This window comes from Saccopteryx bilineata, chromosome 6 (assembly GCF_036850765.1).
Source record: "Saccopteryx bilineata isolate mSacBil1 chromosome 6, mSacBil1_pri_phased_curated, whole genome shotgun sequence".
Classification (NCBI taxonomy): domain Eukaryota; kingdom Metazoa; phylum Chordata; class Mammalia; order Chiroptera; family Emballonuridae; genus Saccopteryx; species Saccopteryx bilineata.
Window position 1 is genome coordinate 168735062 of NC_089495.1, and position 27387 is coordinate 168762448.

Here is a 27387-nt window from a genome sequence, read left to right on the forward strand (position 1 = left end):
TGCTCGCACTAACTTTTCCTATTTTGCTCTCACTGTCATCTCACTAAAGGCTGCTGAGGCTGCCTCCCATTCAGATGTTGTGACTTGCTTTACATCAGCAGAAAACTGATTTCTAAGGATAACAACAGCATGATGACTTTAATTTGGAGAGTGGGGAGGACAACTGTATGGGTTGACTGTCATTTTGAATTTATTGTAAATACAAAAATTAGGCTGCCTGTTAGACATCTTCCTGATCTTGAAGTATCCGTTACTGGGTTAGAAAGTTTGTTCAGACACAAGGACTTATCAAGCACTTGCTAACTTCCAGGCAGGGCTGCGAGCGCCAGGAATATAGCACCAGAGCTGACAGAGCCTCTGTCGGCTGGTTTTGAAAGAGCTCTGAAGCCTCAGCCTGGGCATTTCAGAGATTTTGAAAGAATGGGTGGGTGGTCTGCAGGGCCCTTTGATTAACTGTGATTTTTCTGTAGGTCTAACTCAGCCAATTACCATCTAGATAATTTCCAGGTAACCCTGGAAATCCTTTCAGGTTAGAACGTTCTTCCTTTGGCTTCTTGATTTTTGTCTATCTGTACATGGGCTACTGAGGAAAAGTAAGCTTTTCTGTTTCCTCTCTATGGATTATCTGACCACAAAGACTGGCCTGGGTTTCAGATTTACATCACATGTGGCGCACAATTGTATTCTGCTTCTCAAAAAAAAAAAGACAACCAGAGAATATTTCAAAAAATTATTTTCACACATGATTATCGTACAGTATTACAATGTTTTATGTGCAAAATTCCATTTAAAAAATCATTTACACAAGGAAGTACAACACAGTATGTGCTGAGGGTTCTGGATGTATCACAAAAGCTAACAAAGGAACAAGGTATGAAGCCAACCACGTTTGATGACTACGCATCTTTACACAGCACAATAACACGTTTTTGCAACTACCTGTGTTACATTGATATAAGGCCCTCACACTTTGTGCCCCTCCAACCAGGTTTCACAAAACAGAAAATTTACTTCACCACACATTCTTAAAATGCAGATGGCCTTTTTGGTGCATTGTGGGACTTTCAGAATTGTTTCCAAAAGCAAATAACATGAAAAAATTTTGCCAAATCTCAGCATATTGACAGTATTCTCAGCATAGATGGTTCCTTCTATCTCCTTTGCCCACTTCCTTCGAGGAGCCTGAACCAGCAGACTAACTCCTCCGTCCTCTGTTAGAGTCTGCATTTCTCTCTCAATCTCTCTCTACATTCATTTCTCTCCTGATCCTCAGCATCACTTGGTTAAGACACGGAACAGCACAACATCTCTGAGCGTGAACAGGGTAACAGTACATCAGATTTCCAAAGGCATTCTGTGGCCAGTGTCAGTAATACATCACTTTAAGAAATATAGCAGTCTCTCCCCACAAAGTTGCTGAAGCATCCAGTTAGAGAAGAGAGACTTCTAAAACACAATACTCTCAAATCCAGCAAGAGATTTTTTTTTTTGAATATTAAATGTTAAAATCACATGCATAATTATAGAATATTTTAAAATTACAAAAATATTTTAAAAACCAATCCTGACAGTTTACCTGCAACTGCCATAAAAATTTCTATGAAATATATAAAAACACAAAGGCTCTTTGTAAAAAAAAAAAAAAAAAAAAGGAGAGACAGAAAGAAAAGACGAAAGTGAAAGGATGAGGCCACCCACAGAACTGAACCTGACGCCGGCGTCGGCTGGTCTTGTCAAACACCTGCTGTTGCATTCAAGAGAGCAGCCTTGTACCTTAAACGTGGCCAGAGGTGAGCCTACCCGGAACCTGGCTGCGGATGAGTAGCAAACAATCTTAGGACACTTGGCCCATCAAATGCAATTCTCCATCTCTGAGGGGAACCCTACTGTTTCATGAGCCTCAGCTGCCTTGCCGGGGCAATGTGGGTGAAGACGCGCTTGGCCCAGTCGGCCTGTGGATGGCTTAGTCACTGAGCCGAGAGGTCTCCAAGGAGGTGACTGCTTTTCAAGCACAAGAACATGGAAGCCGGAGGCTAGGTTCCTCACTTTCCTTTGAATGCACCACTGGATAGTCCTAGGTGTCTTCTAGGAGGCGGTGAGGTCTTCTTCCCCATTCTGGAAAATGATGCCGTAAGGATCGTTCTTGATGCGCTTGTAGACGAAGTGGAAGATGTGGGGTTGCGGGCGGCTGTGCAGCTCAGCCTTGATTTTTTGAGGGTACGTGTCCTCTGCCAGCTGCTGCCACGTCTCGTCAACAAAGAGGAAGAGGCTGTACTCCTCGGGGTCCCCCACCTTAAACTTCTCGGCGCAGAGCTGACACACATCCTCGGTGGTGACGTACGGTCTCACGAGGAGGGTCTTTCCCGTGCAGCCACTGCCGACCTCCTGGAACGCAACTCGAAGGTAATTCTGCAGGAGGAAAGAGACATGTTGGGGGCCCAGTGAGAAGAAGGAACTGAGGCAGAGCAGCAATAAGTGAGCACCTGAGAGGCAAGGAGGAGCCGAACCTGCGTGCCACTCCAGGCTCTGGCTCCTCGGGATGCGTCCTGTCAGGACGCAAGGCGCCATGTGCCAGGAAGGAGGCTGAGCTAACTATGGACAGTGGTGAGAACAGCTCTATGGACACAGTGGCAGAATTTTAGTTCCGAATATAAGGAGCAGGAAGTTCACTCCGCTGTTCGGAAGTGTCCTTCATAAACCCTGGTTAAGAAATCCCTGGTGAAGAGTGTGACCCAGATCCGAGCTGGGTCGATTCCTAGCTTGGAAAACAAATGAAGCAGAAGAGCCGGAAGCGGGAGTCAGCAGGAAGGGACGTGAAATATGCAGAGCACAGACTGGACTCTCTCTGGACTACTCTTCATGAAGCCTGAGCAAGGGCAGGAATGTTAGGTTGGACCAGAAGATACTGACAATGTGTGACCGTTTTTCACCTCCCTGCATCGCAATTTCATGTGGTTCAACCTAACACAAGTATCTCTGAGTGCAATATAGAATAAGTCAGCAGGAAGGAAATGTTGATTCTTCTGAGAGGCTTGGTGATGGAGCTGGTTACGTGCAAAGTGGTACTGCAGGGACATACCAGGAGATGTTTGCAGGCATGACGCTGTGGCTAGCACCAGGTGTGTGCTGTCACGGAATGCCACACAGCCTCGATCCCACGGACGCAAGCCCAGATGAGTCATAAAGATCCTATGCTCACACCAGGCTCTCTGAGATTTTGTGACCCTCAGTAACATCAATTTCCTCCTCTTTGGGAGAGGGGTTAGCAGACAAAACAGAGAACACATTTGATTTTTCAGACAGAACATTTTCCTCTTTCAAGTCCGGCAACCCCACTCAGGAGTGAAGGGAAGTGGTGATCCCTATCCAGGGCCCCACAGGGTCACCGTGAGGGTTTCCTGGGATGCTGGCAGGGCAAGCTTGTCAGAGGGGAGGCCAGTGTGCTCTGCGTGGCTAAGGTAGCTCTGCCGTGCTTGATTAGAGCACCTCAGCAAGTTCACATGTTCCACTTTACCCGCCCTTCTCTCCCATCTCAACCCCCCAACACTTGATGTCCATTTACTCATCGACTTCTGAAGAGAACTCTGTGAAAGAAGTCTACATTTTTTACATTTGACCAGTGAAGAACTTGAGGCACAGAGAGACTGAGCAACTTGTCCAAGGTCACACAGTGAGGAGTGGCAGAGTCAGCACTCCAGCATCTTCACCACTGGGGGTGCTGCCTCTCCAATGTGCGGACACTTGTGTGTGCAGCTGTGACCCATGATTTAGAAGTTCCAAGTGGAGCTTTCGGTCTGAGTGTTTTTACACCCAAACTGAGTGCTGAAAATTCCCTTCTTGGGTTACATTCTGAGGTGTGCATCTCCTGGGTGAAAGGGGCCAGTGGGGAGGAGTGTGAGGAAGGAAGGGGGCACTGTGGCCTCTGGAGGTCTCTAGGTTAGCAGCTCCACGTGGAGGGGCACAAGAGGAAGGGGCGGGTGTCAGGCAGGGAGATGGAAGAATGAATGTTTCTCATTTCTTCTGTTCCTATCCTCCAGAGGGCACACAGCCTAAAGAGTCCCCTCCACAGAACCCCAAGGACCTGCGTGTGCAAAATCACTTAACACGTGGACAGCCTTTCAACAGCCCAAGGGGGCAGGCAAGCACACAGTAGGCAAGCTTGCTTTTCTGATCTATGTACCGGGAAGGAATCTGTGAAAATACTGCCCACTTAGAGAAGAAGCTGATCATCTTGCCTTTCCATGAAGGGCTGGCGGAACCGCATGTACCTTTGAGTATGTTCAGAGGATCGAGAGGCAGAAAGGCAAGGAAAGTGAATCTGAGGATGGACGTGGACAAATCTGTCTTGCTTCAATACTCACCGCACGATGCAGAGAACAAAACGCCATCAGGCATTAGAATTTGATTTCAAGTTTTCAAAATACGATTCAAAGACATTTGCATACTTACTCATAATTTCACAGACTATGAGCAAATCCAGGGTTGTGCTGGCTACGGATTTCTATAGCCCTAACCTGTCTCTCCTCTCTAAGAAACAAGCTCTTTGGGAATTTCACATTCTTGGCACCAGCTTATCATCATGGAAAATTACAGATGGGGACCCAGGCAGGACCTGTCCGCTACTAGTGAGATTCTGGGGTCCTCTGTTTTGAGGGGATAGGTAGAGAAGAAGGAAGGGGAGAAGGGAAAATGCGAGTGCACCTTTCCCTCTGGTCAGACAGACCAGGCAACTGCAGAGTCTAACACTGCTATTTCCACCCGGTCTTCAGATGCAAAAAAACCCCCACCCACCATCTCTGCCAGGAACGTCCTCCTTGGCTTCCTGTCTGCCTAGTGCTCAGCATCCATGCTAAACATTCTGGGAGAAATCCTGCCTTAATTTGACTTTGCTTTATTAAGAGCAAGAAGACTTGGGCTAAACCCATATATCTCTTTTTCAGTATAAGCGAAACAGAGAAGTGAAACATCAAGGTCAGAGGGTGGCTGAAAATATCTCTTCCGCCTGATGATGTGACACAGGGGGGACCCCAGAGCCCTGAGCTGTGTGCGCCCTGTGAGCCAGCCTTCATGAGGGACAAGGGAAGCAGTGCGCCTGCCCACCGCCCCCCCCCCCCACCATCGCCGGCCACGCACCTGAAAGTCATCCACGGAGGGGATGGTTCGGTTGGTGGTTCTCCTTTTGTGCCACTGCCTCAGGGTGTCTCTGGTCTCGGAGCTGAGCAGTCTTGCAGCTTGCTCTTCTTGGAAATTCTTTATCAGAGACAGTGCCCCATAGGCGCTTGTCAAGTAATAGCCTCCTAGAAAGGACAGAGAGATGAGTTTCCATGGGCTTCAGGGTCTGGTGGTGAGAGAGGGAACGTGCAGAGGCTGTGCCTGTATTCCCCCCACCTCGTCCACTCGCCTCTCCTGAGGGACCACAGGAGCACACCCCCAGGAGCACACCTTAACGCCCGCTCTGACCACTATGCACTCACTCCCATGGACGTAGGCAACCGAGGCCTGTGCGGGGACAGGGACACCGGCGGAACCTGCCTGGCAGCGCCCCGTTTTCACTGATGGGGTTCTCACTCCAAGGGGCGAGACATCCAAGAATTTCTAAATTAAGTGCGATTGTGAAAATGTTTTGCCAAAAAGGTCAGGCCTTTTCACTGAGGCTCGTCAGAGGTGGGGAGGCATGTGAGGGAGGCGAGGTCACAGCTCCGAGCCCAGACTCAGTTATTTTAGAACAGGAGCCTGCTTATCTCCTGCCAATTCTTTCTTTGGAGTCTCTTTCTTTTTTTTTTTTTTTTGGAGTTAATATTTTTAAAATTTTAAGTAAAGGATAGGCTTTGAAAGAACTGCACACAGTATAAGTGTATTTGCAATGACATCTTCCTCCTGATTGCCTTCCCTGCCCGTACCTCGGCGCTAAGGTGGCACCTGTAGGAAACAGTAATTTACAAGGAAAAGCAAGGAATGTCCCTTGGATGGCGCATTTAGGAATGATTTCTTATGCTTGGGGAGTGTTAAGAAACTACAGTGCCCTGAGATACAAAGAAATGTGTTCGCAGTTTTGTCCTCAACGAAAATTTGGAGCCTTCTGAGGAACTTGCAAGCATTGCTTTGTAGAACCGCTAAGAGGCGCCCCAAATGTTTATCACAGATTCCCTAATCGGGCACCCACATTTTACAGTGAGAGACCTTCTTTGTCAAAGTACTATTGCATCTCTACCATGAGCCCAAGACAGGCACAGAGCGAGGTAGGTTTGTAAGAAGTAGAGTCTGAGTCCCTCCTCTACAGAAGGTTATATATGTATTGAAGAAAACAGACACTGGTTGTTTATTGGTGCAGGGACCAGAATTAGTTGTGGTTAAATCAGTTTTGTGCAGAAGTACCATTTTCTTTCTTTTTTTTTTTTTTTTCTTCTTCTGAAGCTGGAAACGGGGAGAGACAGTCAGACAGACTCCCGCATGCGCCCGACCGGGATCCACCCGGCACGCCCACCAGGGGCTACGCTCTGCCCACCAGGGGGCGATGCTCTGCCCCTCCGGGGCGTCGCTCTGCGGCAACCAGAGCCACTCTAGCGCCTGGGGCAGAGGCCAAGGAGCCACCCCAGCGCCCGGGCCATCTTTGCTCCAACGGAGCCTTGGCTGCGGGAGGGGAAGAGAGAGACAGAGAGGAAGGAGGGGGTGGGGGGTGGAGAAGCAAATGGGCGCTTCTCCTGTGTGCCCTGGCCGGGAATCGAACCTGGGTCCCCCGCACACCAGGCCGACGTTCTACCGCTGAGCCAACCGGCCAGGGCCAGAAGTACCATTTTCATGGCCAAAGTATTCAGCTGCTAATACAAGGCCCCCAACAACTCTGTGTTCAACAAGTGACAACAGTCAAAATGGCAATTGGCCCGCCACCTCAGAAGTGAGCAGAGCCCCTGTGACTCAGAGTGGGCATGTACCTGGAGGAAGAAATACCTCCGTGCTTTTTGGGTTACTGACAGAGCTCTGGGGGCTATTTTTTATGGCAGCATCCTCCAGGCTGCTTCCCACGCCCATGTCACATGTCCGGCTTCTGATTTAGTTATTTGAATAGTTTAGGCCCCACCAGCTGGGGGTAAGTTCCTTAGGGCAGCGCCACACGCTAGCACAGAGCTGTGAGTAGCTGAATTCTACTAAATATTTGCCCCAGTGAACAAAGCAGCACATGATTGAATGTGAAATGCTACACAGAATTTCTTTTCTTTTTTTAAATTAAATGAGAGGAGAGGAGGGCGGGGGTACAGAGAGATAGACTCCCACATGTGCCTTGACGAGGATCCCCCCAGCAAGCCCCTTACAGAGGCAAAGCTCTGCCCATCTGGGGCCACTTCTCCATTGCTCAATAACCAAGTTATTTTAGTGCCTGACGCGAAGCCATGGAGCCATACTCAGCACCTGTGGCCAACTTGCTTGAATCATTCAAGCCATGGCTGCAGGAGAAGAAGAGAGAGAAAAAAAGAGTGAAGGGGGGGTAGGAGGGGTGGAGAAGCAGATGGTCACTTCTCCTGTGTGCCCTGACCAAGAATTGAACCTGGGACATCCAGACGCCAGGCCAACACTCTACTGCTGAGCCAACCGGACAGGGCTACAGAATTTCAGGAGAAATCAGTATCGACTTAAATATTCAATTAGAATTAGAGTTGAGACTTGAAGGGACTGCTAGAGTCGACATGGGGAGGGAGGGGGTTTCCTTTGGACCTTACATGTCAGACTGCATGGCTCTGATCTGTTCAGGCCGCTGAGGAGAAAACTCACAATGCTGGAAGCGCAGAACTGACGCACTTAGGGCCCTGGCCGGTTGGCTCAGTGGTAGAGCATCAGCCTGGCATGCGGGAGTCCCGGGTTAGATCCCCGGCCAGGGCACACAGGAGAAGCACCCATCTGCTTCTCCACCCTTCCCCCTCTCCTTCCTTTCTGTCTCTCTCTTCCTCTCCCACAGCCAAGGCTCCATTGGAGCAAAGTTGGCCCGGGTGCTGGGGATGGCTCTGTGGCCTCTGCCTCAGGTGCTAGAATGGCTCTGGTTGCAACAGAGCAATGCCCCAGATGGGCAGAGCAGAGCCCCCTGGTGGGCGTGCCGGGTGGATCCCAGTTGGGCTCATGAGGGAGTCTGTCTGACTGCTTCACCCGTTTCCAACTTCAGAAAAATACAAAAAAAAAAAAAAAAAGAAAAAAGAAAAAAGAAAAGAAAAGAAAAAAAAAAAGAACTGATGCACTTAGGAACATGTGGATGCAGTTGGAGGAAGGCTCATTTTTCAGCAGAACTATAACCCTACCACAAGAGCTGTGCACTTAAAAGGGGTTCGTGATGCCTTTTCCATAAATGAAATTACCTGCTTAAATAGCAGAAAAAGATGTGGGCTGCTGCCCTGCAGACAGCGGGTCGTGGGCAGGCCGCAGAGGCTGAGTCGGGGCGCGACTCCCTGCTCAGCAAGCTTCAGTTCACTGAAGCGCAGGCCTGGCCTGGAGCCCCGGCCAATGCGGCTGGGCCACCCTGCTCTCCGGGGGAAGGCGGCCAGGAAGCTCGAGACACAGTTAAGTGGAAGCAGGCTCTAGTTGAAGCATGAGCCCACAGGCTGCCCTATATGTTCACTAGCTGGGTCTCTGTGTTGCTCTCATGTGTGACTCCTGGAGGCAAGGACAGCAACACAGAGTACAGGGCAGCTTCCTCCTCTGGGAAAACGCTGGGAATGGTGGCAGGAAGTGGCTGTCTAGATCCTCGGGCTACAAGATGTATGCATATGTTTGTCCTAAGTACACATCGTCAGCAACAGAATGGTAATTTTCTGAGTGACACTGGCATGCCCTTTCCCTTAAGTGCCAAGAATTGGATATACTTTTCACTAAAATAAACATGATTGAAACTTAAAAAAAAAAAAAAAGACAAAAAACCCACCCAACCTGGACGCATACAAAACTATAAAAATGATGCAATTTGTAATGATGGCCTGTATGCTTCTCTTGGTCGCTGGACAAAGCCACATGCTTTGCCCTCCTGTCAAATCCAGGGCAGAGCCCGTAGGGAGAGCTCCAGGCAGGGCCTTGGCGGCTGAGGGTGTAAATAACATGGGGGATGGTGAACAGGCAAGAGGGTAAAGGAATAAAGAGGCCCATTCACATCTGTCTGGGGTAGGGTGGCAAGGTGACAGGATATTCCTCACTAACCCTCAGTCAGCATTAACCCTAGAGAGGTGGGAAGATGTACCTATGGGCTCTGAGGAGGAGGGCAGACCTGATAAGGAACTCAAGCACTAGGGGACCAAGGAACAGGTTCTGGGTAACAATCCACAGAAGGCCCCCTTCAGGGAAAATCCAAGTATGATGCATTCCTCGGGGAATCCTAAAACACTCCTGGTTCTGATGTATTCCTTGGGGAATCCAAAAACACTCCTGGATCTTTTTACTGAGGCCCAAAGCTCAACCTCCCTGGAGAAAAGAAAAAGGAAAGTCTACGCAACAACTCAGCAATCAGGGTCCGTCCAGGCTCCTCCAGGGATGCACGGAAATGGACTAAGAGGACCCACAATGCACAGGCCGAGCTCGTTCTCCTTTGAAGAGACCAGCTCACAGAGGAGTCCCAGTTATTTCTGCTTTTCAAGGCTGTGATCAAGACGACAAACACCCCAATTATTTCCATGATAGAACACCTAACCAATGTGTAAGGAGGAGGGATTTCTGCTAAGACATGGGGTCAGGCAGACACGAGGAGGAAACTGAGCTGCCACGGTTAATTGAAAACAAATCGCCCAGATCTTACTCTGCGGTATTTTCAGTTGAGCAATGAACAGATACTGTTCTGTTTTGTTGTTTTAATTAAAAAAGGAAATGACTGCAGTTTCGATCTTGAAAACAAAATCTTTTTTAAATAATGAAAACAAAAGATGGGCCTTCGTCCGTTTCGCTGGTATAACAACAGGACATTTTTTTGACAGTGGGGATATTCACTAACAGAAGTTTTACAACTTCCTCTTAAAAACTTTTTTATCTTTTTCAAAATAGCATTTATTCTATTGAACAATATTTTTCACTGAAATTAACTAATCTCAGTGAAGTATAATTATGGTAGGGTTACATTTCCAAATTTCCTAAAAATAATATGTATTACTTTTGTAGTTAGAAAAAAATATCAGCACATTCTTTTAAATTAAAACTTGACTTAACCTTTAAGATTTCCAAAAAGGCTCCCATGTAACTGCTTAACTGATGGGTTTTTTTTGGTTTGTTTGTTTTTCATCGAGACGGGTTTTTATTTCAGGGTATATTTTTGGAGCTAGTCACAGTTGGTGGATTGCGTAACGCTGAGTTGTACTAAATGCCACTGAGTCAGTCACTTCAAAATGGTGGATTTTGTTGTGTGAGCTTCATCTCAACAACAAAGAACACAACCTCCCCAGAGCAGCCGCCCTCCCACCTCTCCGAAGGCACGTTACCTTCTCCGTGCAGCAGCGAAGGGTCTAGGAGCTCCATCATGTACTCGATCTCCGTGTCCAGCTCCAGCATGTCACACTGCGCGAGGACATAGGTCAGGACTGGGAGAAAGTCGTCAGCGCCATACATCCTCCCTGGGGTTAGGAGCAAAGGGGAAGACAGGAGTATTTTTACCAACGTATCTTTCATATCCTACTTGCTGCTTTTATTAGATGAAGAGGAGTCATCCTGGGGAAACTGTGCTATTTATAAGCAGAGGTGGGCGTTTCTGGAATCCGGTGCAGCCCACCACCTTCCCAGCTGCTCATGGCTCAGACCAGCCCTAACTCAATTTCAAAATGAGCATCTAGGAGTCAATGAACACAGGAACCATTTTTCTCCCTATTGACATGAGTTACATGTTATACAATAGGACACAGTATTTTTAAAAAGTTTAGCTTTCAGCAAGCAATATTACAAACCAATTTACAAAGTATCTACTTATTATGTTAACCCTTTGTGTCTTGTTTTCTACTGCTGTCTGTTCAAGTCAATCACAAACATAATGACAAGACCAAACGCAAGCCAGGAATGAAGGTTGCTCTCTGCTCTCTGCACAGTTAATTTATTAAAATCTGGTAATTCAGCATATGTTGAGTAGATAAACGTGATTAATGTGTGGCAAAAATATTTTAGTCTTTATTGCTATTTTTCATTACAGTGGTGATTCTCAGTGAGGGCGATTTTGTTCCCCAGGAGAAACTGGCATTGTTTAGAGGTATTTTTATTGTTGGGACTGGAGGGTGGGGTGCAGCGGCATCCAGGATGCTGGTGAACTTCCTATAGGAAGTGGACAGCCCTCACCACAAAGAATCGTCTGGTGAGGATGTCAGTAGTGCTGAGGTAGAGAAACTGTGCTTTGGAAGAATATAATCCTGTGCAGATGTTTTCTGGGATCTTTTATATAAAATATTTCAGGAACTATAACCATATATTTTCTATTTATTTATTTATTTATTTATTTATTTATTTATTTATTTATTTTTGTATTTTTCTGAAGCTGGAAACGGGGAGAGACAGTCAGACAGACTCCCGCATGCACCCGACCGGGATCCACCCGGCACACCCATCAGGGGCGATGCTCTGCCCACCAGGGGCGATGCTCTGCCCCTCCGGGGCATCGCTCTGCCGCGACCAGAGCCACTCTAGCGCCTGGGGCAGAGGCCAAGGAGCCATCCCCAGAGCCCGGGCCATCTTTGCTCCAATGGAGCCTCGGCTGCGGGAGGGGAAGAGAGAGACAGAGAGGAAGGGGGGGGGGTGGAGAAGCAAATGAGCGCTTCTCCTATGTGCCCTGGCCAGGAATCGAACCCGGGTCCCCCGCACGCCAGGCCGACGCTCTACCGCTGAGCCAACCAGCCAGGGCCACCATATATTTTCTATAAGTAAAATATGCTGGCAAATTTAAGAGGTGATGTTCATATGCTATCACTGCTAGCCTAAGAGCTCATGCATTGTCTGACCTGTGGTGCCACAGTGGATAAAGCATTGACCTGGAATGCTGAGGTCGCCAGGTCGAAGCCCTGAGCTTGCCTGGTCAAGGCACATACGACAAGCAATCCAGGAAGCAGCTATGAGTTGGTACTTTTCACTCCCTGCCCCTCTCACTCCTCTCTTTGTAAAATCAATAAATAAAAATCTTAAAAAAAAAAAGGACCTCATGTATTAATGTCTTTCCTCAACAATTTAAATGCGCACACATTTCTACTTGAGTGGTTAATAGGGCTTGTGTTTTCTCTCTGTTCCTCCTCCATGAAGCAGTTTCACTCAGAGGAAAGGTGGCGGCCATCCACGGAATTACAACAGGCTCCCTGCAGACCCGGAACAACGCAGGGCTTATGGTTACCCATGAGACAGGGTTATGATCTAGAAACAGCAGCACAGGGGAAATCCTGGGTTTACTTCCCAACTTTGTAACTCTTTTGTGACTTCCAGTTACATTGCTTCAGCTTATGGAAAAGGAGGAAGAGCCCATGAAATGGCTATAATGAAACTGCATTGTTTACTGAATGCTCCAAGTGACTGACAAATGCTATAGATCACTGACACAAGCCATCACTGGCCAAAATGTAGCAATGATTATAATCAACATTTCCATTATGTTTGGGCTATGCCAGCCTCATCCCACCTCATGCCCACCTCATGAAGAGAAGGGTCATATCTGCCTCTTAGAAGGTAAAGTAAAGTGGCCAAAGTCCCAGAGTTAATGAATGAATCCATTTGCAGAGCTAGGATTTAAACTCAGCCTGCAGAGACTGGACATGTATTCACTGCTCTGTACTACAATCTTCAATAAACTGGCATCGCAAAAATCCTGTTGCACTCATCTGATTACTTTGTTGATGCTACTAATCTGTTGCTTGCGACTAATTTGCCAGACACTAACGTAACACTTGCAGTTTTGTGAGCAGCTTGGTGAAAACAAGAGATTGAAAGGAAGAGAAACTGGGAATCAGAAGGCCTGACTCGTGACTGGTCTGGCCACTGGCCACATCCCTGCTCTGGTGGGAATGGCGGCTCACCTGAGTTGTTCTCCATGACAGTATAAATAAGCTTGCAGACCCTCAACAGCAGCATGACTTTCTTTTCTGGTGAGTACATCTTCTGCATAGTGATGAATTTGACTTTAATTTTCTCCACATCCACAAAATCAGGGGTGGGGGCAAAGACCCCCAGCTCCTGTGGATTCCTCTGCCGCACGAGCTGCAGGTTCTCCTTGAGTTGTTTCCATGAGCCGTCGGCCATGTGGAAGTCCTTCAGCATGGCCTCCACGTGCTTCTTCAGGGGCTTCAAGATGCACTTATGCATGGCTTTTTCCAACACCACATCTGCCAAAGAAAGTGCAGCTACTGTGACCATTGTCTGAAGAAAGAAGAAACGCAGGTCTGCCTTCTCACAATGGACATCTGCAACTCTACACACTGGTTAGAAGGTGAACAAGTTATGACTTCACCCCACTCGCCAAAAAACTTAGCAGCACTGTCACTCTCCAACCTCTTAAGGGCAGGACAAAAAAAAATCTTCTTAATTTTGCTTGCATAGAATTAATACAAGTAAATATATTCGTTTTAACTACTTTTATGCCCCCTCCTCCATAAGCACAGGCAAATATTTTTAGAAGCCATTCTTCTTACCTAGTTCTTCCACTGATCATCAGGTTGACAGGTAAACAAATGTTACTTTTACAGAAGGATTTTCTAATAAGCAAGGGTTCAAGATCCCTTAAAATATTTTCTGAGGAAATAAATTCAACTAAATACACGTTATCTTAGATTAGAGACTGGACCAAAAATATAATTCTTTATTTCATTTGCTATGAAGGACATCTTTGGGACATTAGATGAGATTTGAATTAAGTCTGCAGATTGGGTAACAGTGTTAATACTGAATGAGTGGTAATTTCACTGTGGTTCTGCAACAATATTTCTGTTTTTAGGAAATACACACTTAGGGTATGGACACAATGTCTGCAGCAATTCTCAAAGGTTCAGAAAAGAGAAGGGTATGTGGGGGTGCATGTGTGTGTGTGCGCGCTTGGGTGCGTGTGTGTGGGGTGTGTGTTGGGAATGGTGTGTGTGTGGGTGCATGTGTGTGTGTGTGCTTGGGTGCCTGTGTGTGGGGTGTGTGTTGGGAATGGTGTGTGTGCGGGTGCATGTGTGTGTGTGTGCTTGGGTGCCTGTGTGTGAGGTGTGTGCTGGGAATGGTGTGTGTGGGGGTGCGTGTGTGTGGGTGTGTGAGGTGCATGTGGTGGGGTATATAAACAGAAAGAGGAAGGGGATTGGTACAAATATGACAAAGTTCTAACATTTGGGGAATCTGGGCAAAGGGCAGACATGATTTCTTAGTACTATTTTTGTAACTTTTCGGTAAGTCTGAAATGATTTCAAAATAAAAAGTAACATTTTTGAATGTTCTTTTGGTGTGGGAGGCATTGTTTCTCCCTCTTTCTGTGAGTGGTCGCCCAGTGGGGTGGCTTTCTTGGCTGATAGAAAATGAGCAGGACCAGAGGTGGGGACCCAGATGGAAGACCATTTCTATAATGATAAGCTATCTGCTCTTTCAACATCAGCTCTTCCATCTCCAATGTTTGCATGTTCTCATCAAAGCCGCTTGGGTAGTAACCTCATCGAGTATCTGACACTGTAATGCGACTTCATTTTGGAAGTACATGAATCCATATACTTATAAGACTGAGAATAGCTGAGTTACCTCTCTGGGCTTTGGAATTCCTGACCCTGGGTCAGATCACACTGAATCCAAATTACCACCTATTATTAGAAGGTTGGGGATCAAAAGAACTCTAAGCTAGACACACAAACAGTGAAAACAATTTTTCTCACAACCCAAAGTTAAAGGATTCCAAGAGTTATGTCGACCCCACAATGACATGCTTCCCCTTCCCATTTCTCCCTCCATATCCTAACCAGGAGATTTCTTTGTTTAAATGGAGAGCTTTATTTAACTATAGAAATTCAGACTGAAGCAAAAGAAGTTATGAAGTAAGAAGAAAAACATTTTTACTTGACATCTGGCATTAAAACAAATTATTTGTTTACACTGGTTATGTTTTGTTAATAATCTTACGCAACTTCTTAGCAGCTTTGACTTTACTTTTTTATTACAATGAAAAGTCAGTGATAGCAATTAACAATGAGTGCTCAGAGGGTTAGGGTCTAAGTGCTTTATTTCATTATGTCATCTAATTCCTACAATTCTGTTATTTTTCATGCTACTGATATTATGGCCATTTTATAGATGGGGAAACTGAGTCTTAGAGATGTCTAATGGCTTGTTTGAGGCTGCACAATTACTTTAAACCACCAATCCTACCACTTTTCAAAGTAAATAATCTCTTAATTCTAAAATTCAAGGTGCTTTATAAACAAATATTCCCCAGTTTATTCCTCTCTATCCAAAGGTTCCAAAAGCTACATTCCTGACTATAAATGACCACTCATTAGAATTAGGTCACCCAGGGGGAAAGGAAATCATGTCCACCATTAACTAGGAGTGTACATGAGTGTTGATAGCAGCATTATTTATAATAGCCCCAAACAGGAAACAACTACAGACCCACCCCAGTGGGATGGATACTAGGATATATATGCACAATGGAATTCAGACAGTGAAAGATGCATTCCATGGAAAACAGCACACGGCTGCCCCAGAGGCAACGGGGTGGAGCTCACAGATACAATGCCGTGTGGAAGCAGACGTAAAAGAGGATCTCCGTCAGCATTTCATGTACACGAAGGTCAACTGTAGGCAAACAATCTACGAAGACAAAGGTCAGGACGGCAGTCACCTTGAGGGATAAACGAGGCTGTGGGAGACACCTCCAGGAGAGAAGATGTTCTATATCTTGATCTGGGTGCTGGCTACATGGGTGCACACATGAAAATTGATCGAGCTGAGCACTTAAGATAATGCACAGTCTACGGAGATAGTGAAACCTTAATAACCATGTATAAATCAAACAGAAACAATTAGAGATCAGCCTGGGATGTTCTCCTTGAACCCCAAAGGCAACTTCTAGTCCTGCCTGGGCCAGAGCATCACCACAGATGTCTCTAGCAGGAAGCTCCTCCAAGGAAGCCAGCGGTGCCCTCAGGCAGCCTTTGAGCTGTGAACAGCACCCTTCCCCACCAGCGGGACTGTGGAAATGCTAGGAAGGCTGAACCCAAGGACCCATTGCCAAACGCCCATTCTTTTGAAACCTAGAATGAAAAAAAAAATTAGCAGTGTTGGGATTTTTAAGGCAATTTTTAAAGAAATAAGACTGCTCCCTACATTGTATTTCAGCACTTCACTCTTAGCCTCTCTCCAAATCCTTAGTAAGTATAAGGAATATTGATTCCTAAGGACCTGGGACCCAGCTGGGTTTCTCCAGTAAAAAAAGCAGGCTTTGTTCATGAAGGAACAGGAATAATGATTTCAGTAAACAAAAGGACAGAAAATCTTTCAGAATGAGGGACAGCTCAGAAAAAAACCCAGAAAGAAAACAAAACCTGAATGCTTACAATTTCTTATAAATTCCTATCTGTTGTTTTCCATTATCTGATTGCTTTAAATCCAAGAAAATAAAATATATAGTTTAAACTGTAAGAACAATGACACTGTTCTAGGCACCCCACATGCACCGAGTCTCCGAATCTCAAACCCCCTGGGGTTTCATTTTCTAGATGGGAAACTGAAACCCACAGAGATCAATGCCACACAGCCAGCAAGATGAGGAGCCAGGATTCGAACCCAAGACATCTTTGTATTTATCCACAAACAATACCAGAGAATTGTTTGAGCTACGATATTGTGAATTTTATTTTTATTTTTTTAAAAATTTTTATTTATTCATTTTAGAGAGGAGAGAGAAAGGGAGGGAGGGAGGGAGAGAGAGAGAGAGAGAGAGAGAGAGAGAAGGTGGGGAGGAGCTGGAAGCATCAACTCCCATATGTGCCTTGACCAGGCAAGCCCAGGGTTTCGAACCGGCGACCTCAGCATTTCCAGGTCGACGCTTTATCCACTGCGCCACCACAGGTCAGGCCAGATATTGTGAATTTTAGAAACAAAGGGTTAGCTGAATGATTAAAACTGGAAACCAATGTCTGAAAATATTTATACAGATCCTATCAACTGTTCCCCAAAGCTTAAGGGGGGGGGGATGGTGAACAGCACAGCAGTTACTTGACTGCTTCCAGCCTTAAGGAGACCGGTGCAGTTATGTGTGAGGAACGTGAGACGTGCTTCCCTGTTGGCTGTGGGGGATCACTGCCCTGCTAGGGACAGAAGGCTGGACACTTCTCCCTGTTGCTTCACTCTGACTGACAGCATGGATTCCAGAGAATGCCAAAGATCAGACAGGGACCCATCACGAGCCTCGGTCCTGCTTACCCAATGCTGTCTAGGGGGAAGTGAGAGCCTGAGAGGTGAAGGTGAAGTCCAGGGAGGATGTGTGTCTTCGAAAGCATTTGGAGCATGAGGCCTGGCAGCCGGCCCAGCTCTCAGAGTCCGTGGCCAAGCCACTTCACCTCTGTCACTGTCATTGCCTAGAATTTCTAAACTGCCATCAGACTCCTTGTCCACGAAGGCAAGGCAGCACGAGCAGTCTGAACCCGACTGATTGCTTGAACAAAACAAAATAATCATGAATATTCTTCAGGGGATTCTAGCAGAACCCAGAGTCTAAACAACATAATATTCAAAATGTACAGGTTGTGGGACAAGGATAAATGATGAGGTTAGGTCATGTGGCCTCCTGCTTTATTAGAGTTCTTGCACTCTGGTAATTTTTAAAAAGTAAAGTAGTACAAAGAAAGGCTCATGACAAGAGATAGGTCTTTTTTTTGAAGGGAATTCAAATTGTGAAATTTAAACATTTGTAATTACTAACATGTACTGGGCATTTAATTTGTGCAGTTCCTATTCTAAGGGGGCTCTATGTATGACGTCACTCTATGCTAACTCTCCCTTCAGCCGCTGTAGTAGGAACTAGTGTCATCCTTATTGTGCACATGGGCATGAGGAGCAGAAGTCAAGTGACTTCCTGGGCATTGGAGATGAGGTGCAGGCTCGGTTGTTCCTCCTGCAAACAAATCAGGAGACGGCATGATGGGTCTCCTCTTGTGCAGGGGCAAAATGAGCTGATTTTTGTGTGTGTGCAAATGTATTTCCCATTGGCTGTATAACTAAATTAAGGATTAGAACTAACACTGGGTGGTGCTCAGTGAGTCCCAAGCACTATTACATATTTCCAATCCTTTGACTGAGATGAGTACATCATCCCTACCTGTCTTAGCTCAGGTTCTCCCAGTAGCTGAGCCAAGACAAAGAGTAGAGTGTGAGTAGTTCACTTGGGAGGTGAGCCCAGGAAGCACTAGCAGAGGACGACGGAAGTCAGACAAGAGGGAAGGTGGCCAGCCAATGTAGCGGGCTTTACTAAACCAGTTATCACAGGGCGTTATACTCCTGCTCCCTTCAGTGCCTGAGTGGGGCGGCTCCCGAGCACTGGGGAGGGCATGTCCATCTGTCCCGGACAAGGGCTCCGGTGGCACAAGAAAGCGTCAGGCAAAATTTCGCAGCTGCTGCCAGTTGGAAATCAAGCGGCAAGTGAGCGTCGGTGGGCAGACACAGCGGTGTCCAGCACAGCACGCTCCGTGTTGAAGACACTGGGGCACAGATGCATGAAGACACAGGAGCAAGCACACACAGCTCAGCAGCAGCAGGGCTGGGACTTCCAACCCAGCGGTCCAGCCTGAGTCCAGCCAGCCCTATCACTCATTCCTGCCTTTCCGTCGAGACACTGACCCTGCCCACCTCAGCATAGCTGCGGCAGGACACCCAGGCAGCCACCACAGCACCTGGTGTCCCAGGGGCCCTCGGGTGATCTGAAGTCCAAATGAGTAGTTTCCTACTTTGCGACCTTGAGGGAAGAAGATGACCTTTCCAGGCCTCAGATTCCTCATCTGTAAAATGGGGCCACTCAGAGGTTTCCAAAGGGATTGGAGGGAGGGCTAGATGACAGCACACAGCGAGCACCTCGTACACACCTGACGCCTAGTCAGTGGATAAAAGCGTGGATCCCTCTGCTCCTCTTGAATGTGTGGTACACGCCTTTGGAAAGGGAGCAGGTGAAATGATTCAGGCCGCTTTGTCTTTTTTTTTTTTTTTTTCTGTGTTAACTGTGGTTTTCTTGGTTTGAAATGGGAACTGAAAGTGCTTTGATAAATTAATTGAAAGCCACCTATTTTCCTGTACACCTTATTCTCACGCAGCCCCTCCCATCCACAGGTGCAAAGACAGAAGGTCCGCAGTGGGGCCCTCTGGGTCTTCCTGCCCTGGAACCCCAGGGTGCTGTCACAGCCCCACCTGACCCTCTCTAACAGCTCAGACCTGGAGGAGCCGCACCCCCTGGGCTGCTCGGTCTCCTCCAGACAGATGGGACTTGAGAGAGCCCAGATCCACTTTAGACGAGAAAGTGTGGGGGGTGAAGGGTGGGTCTGGTTCACCACTGACTGCTTTTGCTCTACTAACTGGGGAGGGCTCAGGCCACACTGGTGTCTCTGCTATATGTCTGCCCACTCCAGGTCCCTGGCACCCTGGCTTGTTACACTGGTCTGCAGCTGTTCATGGCCGACGTCTGATTTGATGGGTTGGTGACTGAGCTGGAGAGATTTGTTAGAGTCCCTCCACTGTGATCTTTCTACACTGCTCCCCACTACCTTAAAGATTGAGACATTACCCGGGGCCATGCCCCAACCTCGCCTTCCATTCCTTCTTCCAGGCACATCCCACAAACGGTTCACGTTCTGGCCGAAAGCAACAGTGTTGCAGCCCGCTGTGCCTCTGTGCCTTTGCGCATGTTGTTCCTTCCCTGTGTTGGGCCCCTTGCCTTCCCCCACACGGATTCCCATGAGGCCTTGCTTTCCCTGCCCCTCTACATGCTCCTCCACCCTTCCTGTGAACTCAGCATTCTTTGCTGCCTTTGCCATGGCACAGACTTTCAGACAACTAGACTCCTCTCCTCAAGGGGAAGCCCTCTGAACACCAAACTGGGGGTCATGACGTGAGCCACCAGCTGTCCCTACCTAGCACATGCTCCAAAAGTGACTGTTGAATTGAACTGCCAATCTTCCCCTTGGGAGGCTTACGTGAAAATTGTTTCTCCTTACTGCTGCAGAATACAGTGACGCAGCAGACGGTGATGCAGCTACGCCCAGGTGCCCCAGTCCTGCGGAGTCCCTTGTCGCCTGCAGGGATACCCCGTGCCTGGCCTTGCTTTAAGTATTTCCAGCAATGCATGCTTCAGCCCATAAATAAGAAATGACAATTAAAGGAAGATCCCACCAGCCCAGCTGAGATGGCAGCAAAATAAAGATAGTAAGTACCGGGTGGTGCTTCACTGGCATTAGTGTTGGTTTTGGTAGGTTTCAGGGACAGGCATTATGCAAAAGTTTAGGCTATCTTCATGTAGTGTTCTATGTATGAAATCCATCATACCAATTTCAGTGTCTTCTAGTAAAAGGCCAGTAAAAACAGGGAGGAGAGACCAACCCTCCTCACAGAAAAATTCCAAATAGTTTATGTCGCTCCCCTGGCCTCAGGAGGTGGAGCTTAGGTCTACCCTTATCCCGTGAGTACGGACAGGACTCGGTTGTTCGCTTCTGAAGAGCAGAGTAGGGAAATGGGAGGACATTTAATTTGACAGAGCAGAGACCTGGCAGACTTGACCTTGGGTTGGTGACCCAGGGTGACAACATTAATGTTAGGTCATGTGGGTCAGGCAGCCTTTGCTATGGTGTGATGTCACCTCTACGGTGTCCTCCCTCTTCATAAAACATAAAAAAGGCAGTGTAGCAATGACTTGAGATGTAGGGAAAGCCTGTCGCGTGAGTGGCTCTCCGTCTTACTTGCATCCTGGCTGCCCCTTGCTAAGTAAGCTTTTGTTTCCGAGAAAAATGGGGGTAATAAATGGGGCCTCCCAAAGCATTAAGGAGATTTAAGGGGATCCTACAGATAAAACTGCTTCTTAAACCATCAAGAACCACATATCAGTAAGAAGATTACAGGGGGCTTTCACTTGGTTTTTTTAAAAACAGAGTATGCATTACATGCATACTCTGACTCGACAAGAAGCAGGCCATGAATTTTGGCTTCTAAAAGCAGCCCCTGAGCCTGGACAGTATGCAAGAACCTCCAAGGGACACGGTGTCTGAGGTGAGAGGGCGGGGCTGTGCCTGCAGGACCTGGTCCCGGCTGAGAGGCTGGACAAGAGAGGCGAGGCAATGGGTGGGACCCTGGACAGTGAGGGCTCCTCCACACAGAGCCGGCCTCACCAAGACAGCCAATCAGAGCCGCTGTTTCAGCAGGGGCAGGCTGCTGGGAAATGGGTGAAGTTGTAAAGATTCTCATGCTCCCATTTCAACCAATGTAGCATTTTAAGTGTCCCTTGGCTCATGCTCTCAATTCCTGTATCAATTCCAAGTTATGGTGCTACTTCCTGCCTAGGAGGTACTTAGTGGATGCTCCTACAGTCAGAAACACAGCTATCTGCCTGTGCCTTACCTTGTGATGCCATTCCCAGCCCCACTTTGGAAGCAGGTGCTCTCTGAATTACTGGGCTAACAGTTCCTTGTCCCATGCAGTCAGGCACTCCTGGGCAGAGACTCATAACTCCAGGGTTGTGAGTTTCTTTCAGTCGATATAATTAACCCAATTTTGATTTTCTAAAGTAGAAACTATATATGCCCCACAGGAAAGAGAGGTAGTCTTCCTGCTGTGTTCTTCTATCTATTTAAACAAATTTTCCAAAATAATATAGGCATTCTTTTTGTGTGTGTGTGACAGACAGAGAGAGATTCTGAATTCTGAGAGAGGGACAGATAGGGACAGACAGGCAGGAAGGGAGAGAGATGAGAAGCATCAATTCTTTGTTGCGGCTCCTTTAGTTGTTCATTGATTGCTTTCTCATATGTGCCTTGATGGGGGGGCCACAGCAGAGTGAGTGACCCCTTGCTCAAGCCAGCGACTTTGGGCTGAAACTAGTGACCTTGGACTTCAAGCCAGCACCTTTGGGCTCAAGTCAACCACCATGGGGGCGTGTCTATGATCCTGCGCTCAAGCCAGTGACCTCAGGGTTTTGAACCTGGGTCCTTTGCGTCCCAGTCTGATGCTCTATTCACTGCGCCACTGCCTAATCAGGCTATACACATTCTTTTTATATGTTGCAAGATCAGTCCTTCTTCTTTCTCTCTACCCCTTGTCAACTGTATAATGATGTTCAATCCCTCTTAGTGATATTGTCTCATGGACTAGGTCAGAAGTCAGATCCCAGGTTTTAATTGCAACTGGGCATTAATATGCCTGTCTGGTTGCATATCTCAAAATGACTATGTTTAAAAAAGGCAGATAATAACTCAAGGGCTTAAACCAAATTGTGAATTAAAATTTATAAACAAGTCACAGTAGATAATAAAGCTTGAGCCAGACTTATAGAATCACTTTTTAAAAAGTGATCTGAGGCAAAATAGGTGTAATTGTATAACTCCTAGGGAATTTCTTCAAAGCCCCTTTCTTATTCATGCTATGGTCTCTGGTGTCTATCCACATTTCAGTATTTCTCTATTTAAAAACAAACAAACAAGAAAAAACACATATATAGCCCTGGCCAGTTAGCTCAGTTGGTTGGAGTGTTGTCCTGGGTCAGGGCACATACAAGACTCAACCAATGAATGCATAAATAAGTGGAACAACAAGTTGATATTTCCCTCTCTAAAAACCAATAAATAAAAATTTAAAAAAGAAACCAATGTATGTTTTCTTAAACACACACACATATGTATGTAAATTGACATTCTTTTTGAAATATATGAAGATTCAGTTCAAGGATACATTTCTTCAAATAATTACACATTTTAGAAGACACCAATTAAAGAAAGTCAGGCAGTACTATCCTGTTTTTTCACTATTGATTTATGAATACAAACAGTTGTTTTTCTGCATCATTGTTGACAGTCAGTGGTAGACAGTTGGAGTGAAACAGAACATCTGGAACTAGTAACACCTTTGGAGTTGCAGAAATTGTGTTTTTTTATGAAATAAGACTTGAAAACAGAGGGATTTCCAAATAAAAAATAAAAATTATTTTGCTAGAATAAAATCAAAACACTAATCACAAAAATGCAACTAGTTTTGCAAAGGGGAGATTTTACTACCAGAGATTTGGATTCATTTCCCATTGGTTGAAAAAGACTGAAATAACAGTGGTGTGATGTAAAATCTCACCAATGAGAAACACATGTGACAGCAACGAGCATTGTCACACCCTGTTCCTACCTCACTGAACGGGACACACCAGTGATATAAGTAAACCTCACTCTGCCAATAAAGTCACTGATCCCAGGCTTTGAGTGGGACCCGAGGTGGTGAATACTTTTTGTTAAAGCATCTGTTTGTCCTTCCAAGTACCACTTTGGAGAGGGGAGTAGTGAGTGGAGTGGATACGTGTTCCAAGGGGAAACATAATTCACAGTGGGCAAAAGTTGGTTTACAGTCATTTGTATGGAAAATAATACAAAAAGTTAATAAACACTATTACAAGAATAAACACTGTTTCACGTACTCACAAGTGTAAACCTACTTTTAGGTAAGACTATACCCTGCATGTGGCGCTGGAATGAGTAGAGAGCTGGCTCACATGGGAACTCATTATATCTTATCCTCATTGGCTCCATGATGTCAACCAACTAATATTTATTCAAGAACCTCTGAGTGACTGGGCTTTCGGGTGGAAGTGCGTATTGCAAATTCTTCCTGATATGACACAACCATTTAGAGTGGCAGTTTTTCCTTTCCTTTTTTAAATTTTTCCCTTTTTTGCTTAATGGAACTTATTAGGGATTTTTGTTTTCTTCTCTACATTTCTCTGTATTTTAAAAATAATTTTAAGATGAACATTTGTTATTTTTTTTAAGTCAGCAAGAAGCTATTTCAAAATAAATATCTTTTTTTTTTTTTTTTTTTTTTGGTATTTTTCTGAAATTAGAAGCGGGGAGGCAGAGAGACAGACTCCTGCATGTGCCTGACCAGGATCCACCCAGCATGCCCTCCAGAGGGTGATACTTTGCCCATCTGGGGCATTGCTCTGTTGCAACGGGAGCCATTCCAGCGCCTGAGGCGGAGGCTATGGAGCCATTCTCAGTGCCAGCCGTTCAACTTTGCCCCAGTGGAGCCTTGGCTGCGGGAGGGGAAGAGAGAGATAAAGAGAAGGGAGAGGGGGAAGGGTGGAGAAGCAGATGGGCGCTTCTCCTGTGTGCCCTGGCTGGGAATCGAACCTGGGACATCCACATGCTGGGCCGATGCTCTACCTCTGTGCTAGCCAGCCAAGGCTCAAAATAAATATCTTTTTATGATAGTATGTTAACTGAATTTTGGCTAATATGATTCTCAGTCATATTTTCTTTTCTTTTTTTTAATTTAATTTATCAGGGTGACATTGGTTAATAAAATTATATAGGTTTCAGGTGTACAATTCTGTAACACATCATCTGTGTAGTGTATTGTGTATTCACCACTCCAAATCAAGTCTCCTTTCCTCACCATTTATCCTCTTTTACCTTCTTTTACCTCCCTCCCCTTCCCTTTAGTAATCACCATACTATGGCCTGTGTCTATGACAGGGGTCGGGAACCTTTTTGGCTGAGAGAGCCATGAATGCCACATATTTTAAAATATAAGTCCGTGAGAGCCACACAATGACCCGTGTACATTATGCATTATCCAATAAAAATTTGGTGTTGTCCCGGAGGACAGCTGTGATTGGCTCCAGCCACCCGCAACCATGAACATGAGCGGTAGGAAATGAATGGATTGTAATATATGAGAATGTTTTATATTTTTAACGTTATTATTTTTTTTATTAAACATTTGTCTGCAAGCCAGATGCAGCCATCAAAAGAGCCACATCTGGCTCATGAGCCATAGGTTCCCGACCCCTGGTCTATGAGGTTTGTTTTGTTTTGTTTTTGCTTTTGCTTAATCTCTTCACCTTTTCCGCCCAGCTCCCCAACCCCCTTCCTTCTGACAGTTGTCAGTCTGTTATCTGTATCTGTGAGTCTGTTTCTATTTTGTTTGTTAGTTTATTTTGTTCATTAGATCCTACATATAAGTGAAATCATATGGTACTTGCCTGACTGGCTTATTTCACTTAGTATAAAGCTCTCCAGGTCCATCCATGCAGTAGCAAAGCGTAAAATTTCCTTCTTTTTAAAGGCCGAGTAGTATTCTATTGTGTAAATGTACCATTGTGTTTTTTTTTTTAATTGAGAGGCAGAGAGACAGATTCCTGCATGAGCCCCAATGGGGATCCACCCAGCAAGCCCCCTACCTAGCAATGCTCGTCCATCTGGGCTGCTGCTCTGTTGCTCAGCAACTGAGCTATTTTAGCACCTGAGGCAAGGCCATGGAGCCATCCTCAGTGCGTGGGGCCAACTTTGCTAAAACCATTCAAGCCATGGCTGTGGGAGGGGTAGAGAGAGAGAGAGATAGAGAGAGAGGGAGAGAGAAGGGGTGGAGAAGCAGATGGTTGCCTCTCTTGCATGCCTTGACTGGGAATTGAACCCGGGACTTCCACACACCAGGCTGATGCTCTACCACTGAGCCAACTGGCCAGGGCCTACCATTGCTTTTTTATCCACTTATCTACCGATGGCTACTTGGGCTGTTTCCAAATCTTGGCTATTGTAAATAACACTGCAGTGAATACAGGGGTGCATATAGTCTTTCAAATCAGCGTTTCTGGTTGCTTCAGATATGTGCCCAGAAGTGGAATCACTGGGTCATAAGGTAGTCCCGTTTTTAATTTCATGAGGTAACTCCATGCTCCCTTCCACAGTGGCTGAACCAGTCTACGTTCCCAGCAGCAGTGCACCAGAGTTCCCTTTTCTCTGCATCCTTGCAAACACTTGCTATCTGCTGCCAGTTCTTTCATTTTTTTAGACTGGCTATCATTTTATATTGATATTTACCTAGAAAGTGCTGACCTATAGGGCAGTCACAGGAACACATAGGAAAAGTGGCAGTGAGTGAGAGATACTCAGTTTTTCCCATTGGCTTTCCTCTTTGTAATTGAAGAACCACTCTGAAGGAGAGAGATTACGCTATCTTTGTTTACCAAATGTGTACACAATTGCATTCATACGGTCATTTTCCACATATGAATGATGACTCTAATTTTACATGGGTAGTTAACTGCTTCCTTCAACTTCCTTAATTTCAGGATGGAGAGTATATATCTGGGATTTAAATTTAGATTCCCACTTCCTAGTTCTGAGCTACCTCCTTTTTAAGTTGTGGGAGAGGAGGACAGGACTTGGTTTTCTAAAAGCAGAGAACCCCAACTGGCATTCTTGAAAAGCCTTAAGAGCACTAGTAGACACCTGCTCAGAACAAATTTGAGGCTTGGGATTCTGGGAATGGCATTCAAAGTGAATCTATTCAAACAGAATGACTTCTACCCAGGAAGTGGATACAGTGAGAATGAGCAGACAAGAGAGAGAAGGAAGGCCTGGTTTGAACCAAGGCTCTTTTACTTACCAGCAGCATAACCCTCTGCAAGTCACGCCATACGTCTCCATTCATTAATTTGCAAACCATGAACAATATCTACACAAATGTGCCAAAACAAACGAACGAACAAACAAACAAACAAAAAACAAATGTGCCAACACTGACTTGGTTACAAGGCTTAAAGGAGTCATTGTATCAAGCCTATCATTTAAAAATATGTGAAAACAGACAACTAGATTAAGTCCATTTTCTTGTCAGTCCTAATCTAGTAACTTGTACATTTCAGGGGATTGGGTTTCCAATAATTAAGGTCACCTCTTTCCCTCCAAATGAGCTTGGTGATTAGTTTCAAAAGTTCACCTCTGCTTTGGTACACCTTCCTCTTAATTTCAAAAGCCCAGCACATTCACTGTACTTTCAAAAAGAGAATAATGGTTTCATGACGAAGCAACAGATATGAAGTGCCTGTTTTAATGTGAAACTTTAAAAAACAAAGCTCACAAACCAATAAAAGAGCATGGCCACGCTTAGGTTGGTCACACCCACATTTCCATAGAGCTTTAATCTAAACTGCCTCAACAAAGGGTTAGCCTTCTCTTCCAGTCCCCCTTAATTTCTTTCTCAATTTAAAAATTCTCTTAAGTTAATTTTTAATTGGGATGTAATTGACATACAACAATGTACTAGTCTCAGCTGTACAATAAAATTTAAAAATATTTTATAATTCTTCTTAATTTCTGATGGGGAAATATGAATGTAGGCAGTAGCAAAAAAAGTGAGGTTCAAAAATCACAGACTTTTGTGCCTCACCAGTGGTGGCCCAATGGATAGAGTGTCAACCCGGAACACTGAGGA

At 45.8% G+C, this 27387-nt stretch overlaps 1 protein-coding gene across 12 annotated transcripts in view; it reads right to left on the reverse strand.

Moving 5' to 3' along the window:
- Nucleotides 1-716: 716 nt before the first annotated feature.
- Nucleotides 717-27387, reverse strand: part of RIN2 (Ras and Rab interactor 2) — a 248557-nt gene continuing 221886 nt past the window's right edge. For all 12 annotated transcript variants that reach the window (XM_066234871.1, XM_066234873.1, XM_066234872.1 and 9 more), the window contains 4 exons: nt 12996-13301; nt 10440-10571; nt 5134-5297; nt 717-2409 (listed from right to left, as the gene is read on the reverse strand). In XM_066234871.1, the coding sequence (XP_066090968.1) occupies nt 2086-2409; nt 5134-5297; nt 10440-10571; nt 12996-13301 (926 nt within the window). In that variant the 3' untranslated portion in view covers nt 717-2085. The remainder of the gene's footprint in view (nt 2410-5133; nt 5298-10439; nt 10572-12995; nt 13302-27387) is intronic.